The sequence below is a fragment of the Euprymna scolopes genome, chromosome 27 (assembly GCF_053919585.1).
Source record: "Euprymna scolopes isolate OS-2025 chromosome 27, ASM5391958v1, whole genome shotgun sequence".
Lineage (NCBI taxonomy): Eukaryota > Metazoa > Mollusca > Cephalopoda > Sepiida > Sepiolidae > Euprymna > Euprymna scolopes.
Genome location: NC_136508.1, coordinates 35,114,732 through 35,128,621, shown reverse-complemented (window position 1 = coordinate 35,128,621; position 13,890 = coordinate 35,114,732). Strand labels below are relative to the sequence as shown.

At 29.0% G+C, this 13,890-nt stretch overlaps 1 protein-coding gene across 1 annotated transcript in view; it reads left to right on the top strand.

The window, feature by feature from the left end:
• LOC145248818 (glucose-6-phosphate exchanger SLC37A2-like) overlaps positions 1–13,653 on the top strand; it is a 164,116-nt gene extending 150,463 nt beyond the window's left edge. Inside the window, exon 17 of the mRNA XM_080110509.1 lies at positions 12,593–13,653. Within this exon, the coding sequence (XP_079966635.1) occupies positions 12,593–12,667 (75 nt within the window). The 3' untranslated portion in view covers positions 12,668–13,653. The remainder of the gene's footprint in view (positions 1–12,592) is intronic.
• Positions 13,654–13,890: the final 237 nt, after the last annotated feature.

Here is a 13,890-nt window from a genome sequence, read left to right as displayed (position 1 = left end):
GAAAGATTTCAGAGTTTGACAAGATGTACTTGAAGAAGATCGGAAATTACATCAATCCAAAAGTTGTGAAAATGACATTCAAGATGAGAACAGTAATCCGAAGAATCTAAATAATATGAATGATTCTGTCTCATCAATACTTCAGCATCAGTTAGTTTTCGAAACCGTTTTGAAAATTTGCTCAAGTCATGCAAGTGTCCTCGTACCACCTGTCATTTGAATATGAAACTGATCACTTTTTAAATGAAATTTCTTAATAAAATTTGGCAATTTTGTCCTCCTCCCAAATATGCTGACTCCCAACATATTTTGATTTATTATTCCATAATTAATTTAATAAATGTATTTACCAGCAAGGTTTTCATAGTACCACATTCACATAATTTTTGTTAATATCAGCTTGACAAGAAAGTTCTTACAGTTTTCAACTTTTAAATTCAGATTAGCATATCTCGGCTCAAACAAAAATTTATTGATTGAAATAAGCACCATCAGAATGAACACACTTTTACCAACGCAAAAACAAGTGTATTTTTGCCAGTAACGTAAAAATCTTGCATTGTACGTTGCAATGAAGTTGCTGAAGGCATTTTTAATATCGCTTAGGTTTTTGAAGCATTTCTCATGCAGAAAGTTGTCAAGATGCTTGAAAAAGTGGTAGTCAATAGGCAAGAGGCATGTAAATTATGGCGGGTGAGGTAAAGTTTCGTAGCCCAATTCATTCAACTTCTGCATGATCGGTTTAGTAACATGCAGTTGTGCTTTGTCGTGGAGGAGAATTGGACCTTTTCTGTTGACTAATGCTTGGTGTCGAAGTTTCTGGTGCATTTCATCCATTTGTTGACAGTACTTTTCTGCCATAATGGTTTCGCCTGCAGACAAAAAACTGTAATGGACGAGACGTGTCGCAGACCACCAAACAGTCAGCATGATCTTCTTTTGGTGCAACTCTGGCTTTGGTAAGTGTCGTGGAGCTTCGTTGGCATTGCTGAGTGTTGCTGGTTGTCGTAAAGAACCCACTTTTTATCGCAAGTCACAACCTGGTCGAGAAACATTGCATAAAAGAAGGTGACACTTCATAACGGCGTTTCTTTGTCATTCAATTTGTGAGACACCCATTTATCAAGTTTTTTGTCTTTCCAATCCCTCTAGAGTGGTTGGAAATCATCGTATACATTATGTCTAATTCAGAAGTAAGTTCTCAGACAATTATGCATGGATTGGCTTCAAATAAGGCTCTTAATTAATCATTACCAACATCTGATGGCCGACCACTATGCTCATCATCCTCCAAACTCTCATCGCCACTGCAAAATTTCTTAAATCACCATTATGCTGTGTTCAATAGTGGTTCCTGGATCAAATGCTTTCTTGATATTGCAAGCTGTTTCAGCAGCTTCGAGTCCAGCTTGAATTCAAATGGGAAAATTGTGCGAATTTGCTTTTTTTTCCATCTTGTATTCAAAGAAGACATAATTGTTTTAAAACAATTGTAATTTAAACGATTAGATAGAAGGGAAAAAAAGCTCTTTAAAATTATATATAAATTAAAGATATTATAACGAAAACTTATTTGAAAATACATCATTTGAAATCAAAATTAAAAATTCTGCAAGAACTTTCTTGTCAAAATATTTACTACTTAATCATCTCAAAATAAAGTATCAAATTTTCTGAAGTTCAAGTTTTAATTCACAAAATTTATGATCTAAATAGAAAACTATACAGATCTGTTATACTTACTTAAATATATTCATTATTATTATTAAAAAACCGAAAACAATATTTGGATTCAATTTTTCATTTTTAATTATTTTTTTTTAATGGCTACTGTTTGAAAAGAAATGATATCCCAATATTTTCTAAAAGAGATTAAACTAAATTACATCTTGGTTATCTGAAAAAGATAGTGGCATGATCCCCAGAAAACATTTGTGGCAAACGTTAAACATTGTGACCAGAGCAAAATTGGAGAAAAAATTCCGTATAGGCATTAAAAATAGTTTTATTTTATGTTTCTTATATCTTACTAAATAATTTTTAGATTTAGAATCCGTTTAGTATTACGCATGCAAATTTGAGAAAAGCATATTTGAAATGTGTCAACATTATCTGAATAAGTATAATCAAACAAGATGTTGACCGAATTTGACCTGATGTTGTGTGATTTAGCTTATTCAAACACTTACATTTCATCATAGCACACACGTTGAGAAACTGGCGTGGTCTATCCTTCTCTCAAGGATAGATGGGACTCTCTTAAGCCGTTGTAGGCACCCTGTCTAGTGATGGCATCACGATAAAAAATACCCTTGATAGCCCTGGAGAAACATCAAGTAATCAACTACCGACAAGATTTGATTTATACTACAAACTCGTTTAGTGAGTTCAATCTCGGCTACGGCCGCGCTGGATGGATAAATAGCACACACACACACCTTGTCGTGGAATCTTGTAAGACCGAGAAACAACAAGAATACACGCATATAATCACGTTGACACACCGGTTCTCACCAGATGGCCAAAGTTAAGCAACATTGGGCCTGGCTAGTACCAGATGGGTGACTATTTGGGAATTCTAGGCGCTGTATGTGCTCTCTGCTCATCTCAGCATTGTTTCCAATTGTTCTGTACCTCCACTTGCCACTAGTATGCAACAATGTTGACTCAGGAGAGATTGCGCAACTCTTGCCACACAAATTTCACACACAGGCACCATTACAGTGGGTATCCATAGTCTGTCAAGACTGGAGGAAGCCACACATATATATAACAAATAAATGATAAAAGTCTATATTCCAATTTCAAGATGTTGACCGTCTTACTGTTTATTTTCCCAAAGATGCCGTAACAAAATGAAAAAATAATTGTAACTTCTCTTCCAATTTTTGGATTTTGTAATCATGCCCATATGTCTTTGTTTTCTTTTAAAATTGATAAGTGGTTTTTCTTCTGATCAGTTAAGGGCAAAATAAATTCAATAATTGACATAATAATTACATGAATGATTCTGCGCTACGAAACGGGTTCTGTCAAGAATTGTGCATGTTACTTAAGGAAATAAACGGTAAGATGGTCGTCATTTTGAAATTTGGAATATAGATTTTTTGTCATTTATTTGTTATATGCACTTTAGTTACATCGAGCTTCATAAATCAATGGATTGGTATGAATGAAAGGTGAAATATAATTGAATAAACACACACACACATATATATATATATATATATATAGTCATCCACATACAGTACTGTTTCACAGCTCATCAGTGCGGCTAGACAAGCAACTACCTTAAGCCAGAATCAAAACCTGATTGCCCAAATGACAGCCAGAGCTTCTAACCGTTGTGCTATATGGCTGATGCTATGCAGGCAGTGAATTAACAATGTTTTGACATTGTCCAACATACTTTGGCTCAAAGAGCATTGCTTCATACGCTAATGGTAATTTGTATATCACTTACCAAATGCTCAACTTAAGATAGGGACCATTATTATAAATATATATATATATATATATATATGAGATCATGTGATATGCGCCGTAAAAAGGCAATTTAAAAAGGAGAGGGCAAAAATGAAAGTAAAAATTCCTGAGCAATGCTTAGTATATACAGTTAGTGTATATATAAAATTAATTACTTTTTATGTTTTTAAAAATAACAGTATTTTTTGCTGTTTCCTTCCATCCTCTTCAGTCAAATGTGTGCTTAGTGGTTGTAGAGAAAAAAGAGTATTGCCAATGAGATGAAGAATCATTTACATGTGATTCATATCTATGACCTGTTCCTTAATCTTCTTGCTTAACGAAGTCAGTAATGTGGGTGACATTGTGGACATTTTTCCAAAATATAAGTGGGTAGAGGGCTATAAAGTGTTGGAATATATATATATATATATATATATATATATATATATATATATATGTATATGTATATTATTCTTTATGTAAATACAGTCATATCTTGCTACGATGTGCAAACCATTTCAATAAGAACTTTAATTTTAGCTTGTTGCCAGTCATGGCATTTTTCCTCTCTTCAAAATTTGAAAAGGTCTAGGACCTTTTTAATTTTTGTATTTTAATTTTTCTTGTCGGATGATATCAAATATGATTGAAACGGTCTACACATCATAGCAAAATATGACTGTATTTATATAAAGAATAAAAATAAAATAATTTGCTCTCTTTGATTGGGCACTATCAATGACCCTTGTTAAAATTCAATTATTCTTAATTTTTTAATATTTTTCTACCTGGAATATATACACACACACACATGCATACATAAGTAAGCAATGCTATTTTAAATTCCAATGACAAAGTCTTCATTCACACGTTTACGTGACGAATTAAAAAAAGGTTCAATATCACTCTTCACAATTATTTTGTGCAGAAATGAACAGAAATAAACATAAAATTACCAGGATCTTTCGCTCATGCTGTTCATCAGAAGATTGCCATATCATTTCCAAAGCAAATATAAAGGCAAAAAAAAGTCTATTTTTTGTGCATTTCTTACAGAAAACCAGTCTCCATTCATAGATAACCAGCACTAATGATATGTTTTTACTTTGATAAGTAAAAATATGAACAAAGTTTTGGCCACTGAAATTAAAAATATTGTTTACTTATACATGCTCTGCTGTTAAATGTTTTCATTCGTTGACTATTCACAGAAATTTTCTTTATATATATATATATATATATATATATATATATATCTTGTTGTATAAATTGGTTTTCTAGATGTAAATCCAATGAAAATCATGTGATTATTAAAGTGTGCTCAATGAAGGACAGAGCAGGTTTGTGTGTGGGTATATATATATGTATATATATATATATATATATATATATATATGTATATATATGTATATATATATATATATATATATATGTATATATATATATATATATATATATATATATATGTATATATATATATATATATATATATATATATGTATATATAAGGTATTAGTACAATTATGGGTTGATCGATGCAATAAACTCAAAAATTATATAGATATTGGGTTTCTGATCTCCATAAAATAATTTTAACCAGATGTAAAAACTCAATAAACCCAACATAGGGATTAGAGCTTATTATAAAAATATAGGTTTAATAAATTATATTGGGAAACACTTTAGCAAGACTTTAAAATGTTTATTACTTGGTAAGGAAACACATATATAGGTAATAGTCCTTATTCCGCAGAGTTTCAAAGAATGTAAGGATTTTTCTATTCACAAAACATATAGAAAGCAGGGCGAAAAGATTTGCTGGTTTTATCATTTCTGAAACTGCATTCCATGATTGTGGTCATGGAATGTAATCTACTGTTTGTAAAAGAAGATCAAGTTATTTCATTCAAGTCACTTGATATCGATGACTTTTTTTGATAATTAATAATTTTTTGTTAATTTTTGAAAAAACAAAAAAAACTTTGTTATTTCTTTTCCTGGTGATCAATTTTTATTTTTCTATTCTTAAAAAAAAAAATCTGTTTAAAAAAAATCAATATTTTACAAATAAACATTTTTAAAATATAATATTTATATAGAAACATTTTTCTTAAATTTGAAGATCTTTTCTTATGTTAAATGTGTTTTGTTTGCCCTCAAACAATTCCAGAGGACATTCATAGACAAACAATCAAACTGATTACAGTTGATTTAATTTTTGGCAACATTTTGAATCATGAAATCTCATCACCACTTTTGTTTATTTTTTTTCATTTTTTTATTTTAATTATTTCAATCGAACATGAAATTTTCAGATTTTCAGAAACAATTTTCTAAAAGTTGGTTTATTTTTATCAAGAGAGTTATTTCACTATATAATTTTATCATAGTTATTTCACTATATAATTTTATCATAGTTATTTCACTATATAATTTTATCATAGTTATTTCACTATATAATTTTATCATAGTTATTTCACTATATAATTTTATCATAGATCTATCACTAGCATTATAACACATTATCAGAGAGAGATCAACTTACATAATAAATACTTACATAATAAATTCATAAAAAAGAAATTCCATAAGTATTAGAAAACAGTATGAAAATTTAATATTTTATGAAAATATATAAAAAAAAAAAAAACATTTTAGGAAAAAACAAATAAAAAAGTGCAATAAAGTGATTTGAAATTACATTTGTTGTAATCTTGCTGGCTGATTATAAGAGAAAGACTGATATAGTTAACAAAAAATGTATTAGCAAAAGTATGTTACACAAGTATACGTCATGATTCTGGAGCCATAACTGCCATTTATCGGTACCCAATAACATGTTCAATGTAACTGTATTTGTTTCTGGCTCGGTCCATTATTCTTGAAATGGGTAGATCAGCTTATCTCATAGCAAAATCCGAATTTTTATTTTTCAAACTTAAAGGTACTAAAATATATATATATAGTATCTGTAAGTTATAAAATGGGGTTAATTTTTCATTTAATTTCAATTTTATTTAGCATATTAATATATATATATTCAAAAATCTTTTTGTATTTTTCTAAGCTTTTATTTTATGAAAGGCCAGTCTATTTTTTTCATTTTTTATTGTCACCACTGCCATCATTATTATCACATGCCAATTTGCTTGTTTCAAATATAAAACAGAACTAACAAAATATTTTTCTTTAGTAGTAAAAACAAATTAAAAATCGTACATTTTATTTTCCCATTGTTGATTTTTGTTTATTTCAACCATTAATATAATATGCTGAGAATTGATTAAGCCTATCCGGTGATAATATCTATGTGCAGTCTGACATTTAAAAACAAAAAAAAATATTTTTATAATTGTTATTTATGCATTCTGCCATGATTAATGCATAAAATTTGTCTGACAAAAACTAAATATGTGAATTTTTTTTAAAGTCTTTTCCCTGATTATTACATTATTCATGTGTTAGGCATTCTGAGCATTTTTTTTTTTTTTTTTTACAAGCTAAATTACTTGTATTCTGTCAATGAAACTAAATTTACTAATTAGAAACACTTTGTTCGATGATAAATTCATGTTTTCTTTGAACCTCAAAAACTTTTAATGTTTTGTGTACTGTGATAAGTCTTGTTCCTTTTTTATGCTTATTTTTAAACGCAAGTCATTTTTTTTTTCTTTCTTGGCAGTTGTGTGTTTTAGTAACTATTTTCCAAATATAAGCAAATACTTTTTTCATGGTTATTTTTGTATTGTATTCAAAATTCCAAAATGGAAATGGTTATACTGAGAAAAAGTAATTTTTTCTAATGGATGTAAATGATCTCATTTTTAAGTAACATTGCATTTTACAGAACTAATGCTGTGAAAAATGCAAATGAAACAATGTTTGGCATAATTACAGTATTAGATTTTTATTTTATCTTCCCTTCAGTTCTGTATACGTGTGTGTGTGTGTATACTGAGAATACTCCGCATATTAATAATAGGATAAACGTCAAATCCAAAACTTCCAAAATATTGATCTTTTTATAAAAAAAATGTTCTCGAATCTACTTTATCTATATAAATAAAACAGTATGTGTGTGTCTGTGTGTAAATATTTAACCAATAAACTCTTAAACTACTGGTCACATAACCCCGAAATTAACAGGAAATAGTAATCACACAGCAAGGATGGTCTATAACGAGTAAAATCTTTGTTTGGATGGATGAATAATGTGTACAGACATATATCAGCAAGTTGAAATGCGAAATGTTTATTTTAACTTGCTAACATATTTCTATTACTTTTGCGCATGCCTTGAAGTGGTTTGATTTAAAATCTTTATTATCTATCTGTCAATAGCTCAAACAGTAGGGAATGTTACTGGAGTGTTAAATGTTTTGGCCTCATTTACAGCTGATAGCACCTAAGTCATTTTTTTTTTTTTTTTTAACTTATGAAATCAGTACTATATATAAGGTACAATGTAATATTCAATTGGTCCTATAATAATGCATGCGAAATCTGTATGAATTAAAATATATTTAAGCATATATTACAAATTGGCACCCTCTCCTCAAAACAAAAGGGATAATTAATTAAAAAAAAACATTCTTATTTTTGATGGTTGATTAAAAAAAGAAAAAAAAAGTTAAATGGAAGAGGTTAAACATTTTTTTTTTTTTGTATTTTTTTTAATATATGATACTTAAAAAAATTAGTTTCACTAATTACCATCGATTGTATGAAATGTTTTCAAGAGATTTTTGTATAGCATTTATTAGGTACTTTCAAATTGAATTGCAGGTGATTTAAAATAAAATGTCCAAAAAATTTTGGATATTTTTATTTCAATGAAATTTTCAGCATTTAATTAGCCAACGACAGTCACCTTAAGTGGGTTGAATCACCATCTGCTTCCTTCCCGAAGGATGACATTTCATGAGAATATCAAGTTAACAAGCAGTCCTCAGTCACTTGTATATTACTGTCAAAGGAGATGACAATGATAGGTTTTTGCAGATCTTGTAGGGAAGTGTCGACATCCTCCTACATACAGCACCTGGTATTCCTAAATGGTGACTCATCTGGTACTGACCCGGCTTGATGTGTCAATGTACTTATGTCCTATATAGTAGTTAATTACTTATTTAACAAGTACTTTTATAAATAAGAATTTTGAAGATGTGTACTTTTGTTTTAAAATGAATTATTTTTTCTTCCTGCCATATTCTTTAACGTCCTCATCGGGAAACCTGCCCTTATCCTTTTCAGTATTTCTCTTCTATCACACAAAGAATAAGAGGTATTATTGTAATCCTACACTGATAATAACTGTGCTAATTCTCCTAAAAGCAAGAACTAGATCCTATTCTTTAGGCGATTACATGTAAATGGCCTAAAAAAATAGGTGATAAAAGAAAATTTAAAATTAAACAAAAAAAAGCAACAATATTTTAGACTTTAAAGTAGTGATCATGTTTAAATTTACATTAAATGTAAAATGATCACCCAGTTCCAGATCAAATAGTTTTGTCTGGTCTAGAAGTGGGTGATCATTTTATGCTAAATTTATATGTGAAACTGATTCTCCATTAAAATATTTTTTTGTTTTATCGCTAACTTTTTTAGGTAAAGATTTTTTCATGTAATCGCCTAAAAAAGAATTTTATTTTAAATTAGTAAAGGGTGCAGGGCTACGGTTTTACCAATTAAAATGTTAAAAAAACATTACCTTCTAACTCAAACAGGATAAATAGTGCCAAATCAAATGTTAATTCCTTCCATAAAAGAAAGGAGTAGACTGGGGAGAAAAGCATGAATGAATGAAAGCAATTGTGTGTGTGTGTGACAAACCAAGTCCATGGATGTACCTAACATTTATTTCATCTCATGATTGGTTTTCCTCTCGGTCACTTCTCAGTAACTTCAGATAAGTTTTGCAAAGGTGTCATCGTCATCCCTCAAACACATACATTCTTTCATGTTCCTCTCAATTAGTGTGATACTGTAACGCAGCCATTTTTAATCTTTCCTCCATCTTTCACTCCTCAGTTTTATGTATTTCTCCATTTACCTCCTACTCCCATACAAAAAATTCATAGCCATATCATAAAGTGACAGAAAAACAAGAAGGTCAAAAGAACCTTTTTTTTTTTTTTTTTTTATTGTATGAAAATAGTATTATAAATTCGTCTAACAAAAATAAAGAAAATTGAACTTTTTCTAAATAGAAAATTATGAAGTTAATTTTTTTTACGTTTCTTAGACATGACATAATCTGAAAAAAAATTATTACTTTTAAATTATCAAGTACTTCAATTATAACATTTTTACCTCCTAGGGGTAAATTTACTCCTGGTTGAGAAACTGTGCTGTAACACTTTTGAATGTTGGCGTTTCAGATATACTCAAACAGTGTAACTGCTGGGATCCAGCAGATCATTTTAGTTTCTGGCATGACGGTGAATATATCTTTTTTAATGAAATCACCTTGAATAAATAAATGTGATCTAATAACTATGTATAGAAACTAGTGTTGGGACAATTAATTGGAATCAGAAATCGATAAAATTGGAAGTTTTGGTGTTATCAGAATTGAAAAAATTAGGGCCTATTTTCCGATGCCAAAAACGATGCTTTTAATTGCTTATATTTGGGTTTTATCTTGTTTAAAGCTTAATTTTCCATGAATTATATTAATGATGGAATGATAAACATTTATTGATTTTTTTTACAAAACCAATAAAATTAAAATCAAAAGTGTATGTTGTACGTTTATGAAAATATATGCATATAATATATGCGTTCTTATGGTAATCTGAAAAATTAAAAAAAAAAAACTCTACAACTACATATTAAAGAATTTTGAAAGAATCCAAATCGGTAACTTAAGACAGCATCGGTAATTGTATCGGAATCAGAGGGGAAATATTGGCATTGTCCCCTCACTACTAGAAATATTTTTTCTGTTTAAAAAAATGTTTGAATTTTAAAATCAGATTTTTACTTTTTGTACATATCATGCATTTTATTGTTACTATGATGATGCATTTAACTATCATGACAAACTCGTTTTCATTTGTTGTGTGCATGGCAGACGATAATTGTGAGAGAACAAAACATTCCATATCAAAAATATTTTTTTATTCATTATTTTTTTTATATATTATGTCAATTATAAAATCTCGGTTCTTGTCCAGAATTCCCCCTATATTGAAAAAAAAAAATGAAAAGAAAAATCTGTATGATATACATACCCATGACGAAACGAAAATAATATATTCCCAAAAATCGCGTAAAGTGATCAACTAGTTTTATTTTGGGTTTTCCGACAAAAGAGGAATTGAACCTAGTAACTCCTGTTCGTTTGTTCACACTTTTCTCAATAACTATGCCGTGAACTTTTTAGAAATTTTGCACAAACATTATTCATGGTGAAAGTAAGTTTTTGCCAAAACGTTTTTTTCTGGGATAACTGACCCCCCCCCCAAAAAAAAAGGAGGCATTATACGGGTAAAATTGTCCCCCAAATCATTCATCTGTTCATTTGTCCGCACTTTTCTCAATAACTATGCCTTGAATTTTTTTTTTTTTTTAGAAATTTTGCACATACATTAGTCATGTTGAGAGTAAATTATTCACTCATAGAGGGGGGCCCTGCATGCTCGGCTTGTTATAAAGAACATCTTTTGTAAGCAATTAATGAGAATTCGTAGGCATCACAAGTCTTACAAATTTGAACTAGTGCTGAGTTATCTTCCTTTGTTATTTTTTAGATTGTTTCCAAAACGGTGGACAAGACAGTTGCTCTTTGGTTACTCACAAATTTTATTTTATTGTATATATAAAAAAAAAAAAATTATGTATGTGTGTGTCTGTGTGAAAATATTTAATGGATAAACTCTTAAACTACTGGTCACATAACACTGAAATTCACAGGAAATAGTAATCATACACCAAGGATGGTTTTTAACGAGTAAAATTTTTGTTTGGATGGATGAATAACACCTAAAGTTGTCAGTAAGTTGAAATGTCCATTTCAACTTGACAATATATTTTTATTACTTTTGTGCATGCGCAAATTCATTCATAGCTTGAAGTGGTTTCATTTTAAATCTTATCTGTTGATAGTTCAAACGGTAGGAAATGCGACTAGAGTGCTAAATATTTTGGTTTGGATTCCAGCTGATGGCACTGAAGCCACTTTTTAAAAAAAAAACTTTAGAAATTATTACTATATATTGAGTACAATTTAATATTTATTAGACAATTGGCTCTAATAATAAATACGAAATCTGCATGAATTAAAATATTATATTTAAACATATTTTATGACTGGGCAAGGCTTGTTTAAAAATAAAATTACTTGATCAATTCATGTGATTTTTGGAATATGATATTTTCGTTTTGTCATGGCTACATACATCATACAGATTTTTACTTTATTTTTGATTTTTAATATAGGTGGAATTCTAGGCAAGAACCAAAATCTACTTACATATAATATAAATTGGGACATATATATATATTTTAACCCTCTTTACAGGAAGAATTAAAAAATGGTGGTTTTATGTAGTGAACTTAAAAATTTGGTTTTATTTAAAAATTTTCTTTTACAATAAAATGTTTTTTGTTTTTACTTTTGTATGTTTTTTTGTTTTTTTACTTTTGTATGTTTTTAAAACATTTTTGTTAAGAGTTTATTCTTTGTAAAATGCCATTTTTTTTAATGATTTATTTTAGTTTAATAAAACAACAAAAAAAAACTAAACTGTTTGGTTTTTATATTATTCATTTTTTGTTTTTCATAATATATAAAATATACTTATATACAATGCACTCTGGGATACTTATTTTTAATTTTATTTACCGGAAAAATTGAAATATGTGGTTTTATGTAGTAAATTTAAAACCTTATTTTATTTTAGGGTTGCTGTTTACAAAAACATGTTTGTTTTGTTTTTTTTTGTTTGTTTTTTTTTAATACTTTTGTGAGTGTTTTGTTTTTACTTTTGTGAGTTTTTTTTTGTCTTTTAGGTGGGTTAAGAGTTTCTTTGTAAAATCCTTTTTTTTTTTTTTAAATGATTTATTAAAGTGTAATAAAAAAAAAAAGCTAAACCATTTGTTTTCTTGTTTTCTTCAGTTACTAACTCGTGTTACAGTGAAGGAAATTATTATTGCTATCAGAAAGAGACGGGAGCAAGGTAACCAAAACTGAAGACAAAGATATTGAAATGGAATCTTTTCTTTGGATTTGACCAATTTCTTTCTAATCACTTCTTTCTCTCCTCAAAATCTAAATCTAAAAATTTATTTTTCCAAACCCTTCACCATCCCCTAAAATTTTACATACCCCTCACACGAAAATCATTGCTGAAAAATATTGTCCTCAGCCTTGCTTTTCTGTTTGTAACAATAAGCAAGCAAACAACCAATAGGAGAGGAGCTCCAATTTTATCTTTTTTAACTTTTCACCTGTCATCATAAATTTTTATTTTACTGTTTTACTACAGAATGTATTGTGATCACGGATGTGAATTTTCTGCTTTTCAGCAAAACTACACTTTTTTTTAAATCCAGACAAAAATCAGACTTCCACTTAAATTGCTAGAGCCTTTCATGGGTGTGATTTTGACATTTTTTTTTTGAAAATGCGGATTTTTTGGAAAATTGCTCAAGCTATACCTCCTTATTTTTTGGGTCATTATTTGGCTGGATTTTATTTCCTTTTTTTTTCTCTCTCTCTCTCTCTCCTCTTTATCTCAACTTGTCTTCCTTTTCCGAACTTATGAAAGTTCTCTCTGAAAACTGAAAATGTTAATTTTACCATGAAGGCTAATTCATGATGAGAAGTTAAATGATTTTTGCTTCATCAAAAAATGACATACGTTCTCCTTGCCTCTATATGCACACTCAGTTTATTTCTTTTCTTTTTGATTGCCTTAGTTGAAACCGATTGGAATTGTTTAAGAAGAAACATGTTTTTCGCACTGCTCTCTCTCCATATACATGCACACAGAAGGTGCAGGTAGGAAAATTGATCTCAATTTCATTTTTGGAACAGCATTGGCTACTTGCCTCCCTGTGTGATGCAGTAGATTAGTAACCTACTTGCAACACATTGAAAATTATTATTTTATTATTTTTATCACAAAAAATAACGTATTTGGTGCTTGTCCAGAATTCAAACTAATTAAAAAGAAATTCAGAAAAATATTTTTCGTGTACACACCCGTCATAGAATGAAAATATCATATTCAAAAAATCACACCAATTGATCAAGTATTTTTTTTAATGTTTTTTTTTTTTTAACTAAGAAAATGAAATTTTATGAGGAAATAAGGATGGTGTGTCTCACTTTGCCATATTTAAAATTAATCATTGGTCACCTCCTTTTAACAACCTCTCTTGAAATAGAGCTCAAAATCAGCTTTATAATTG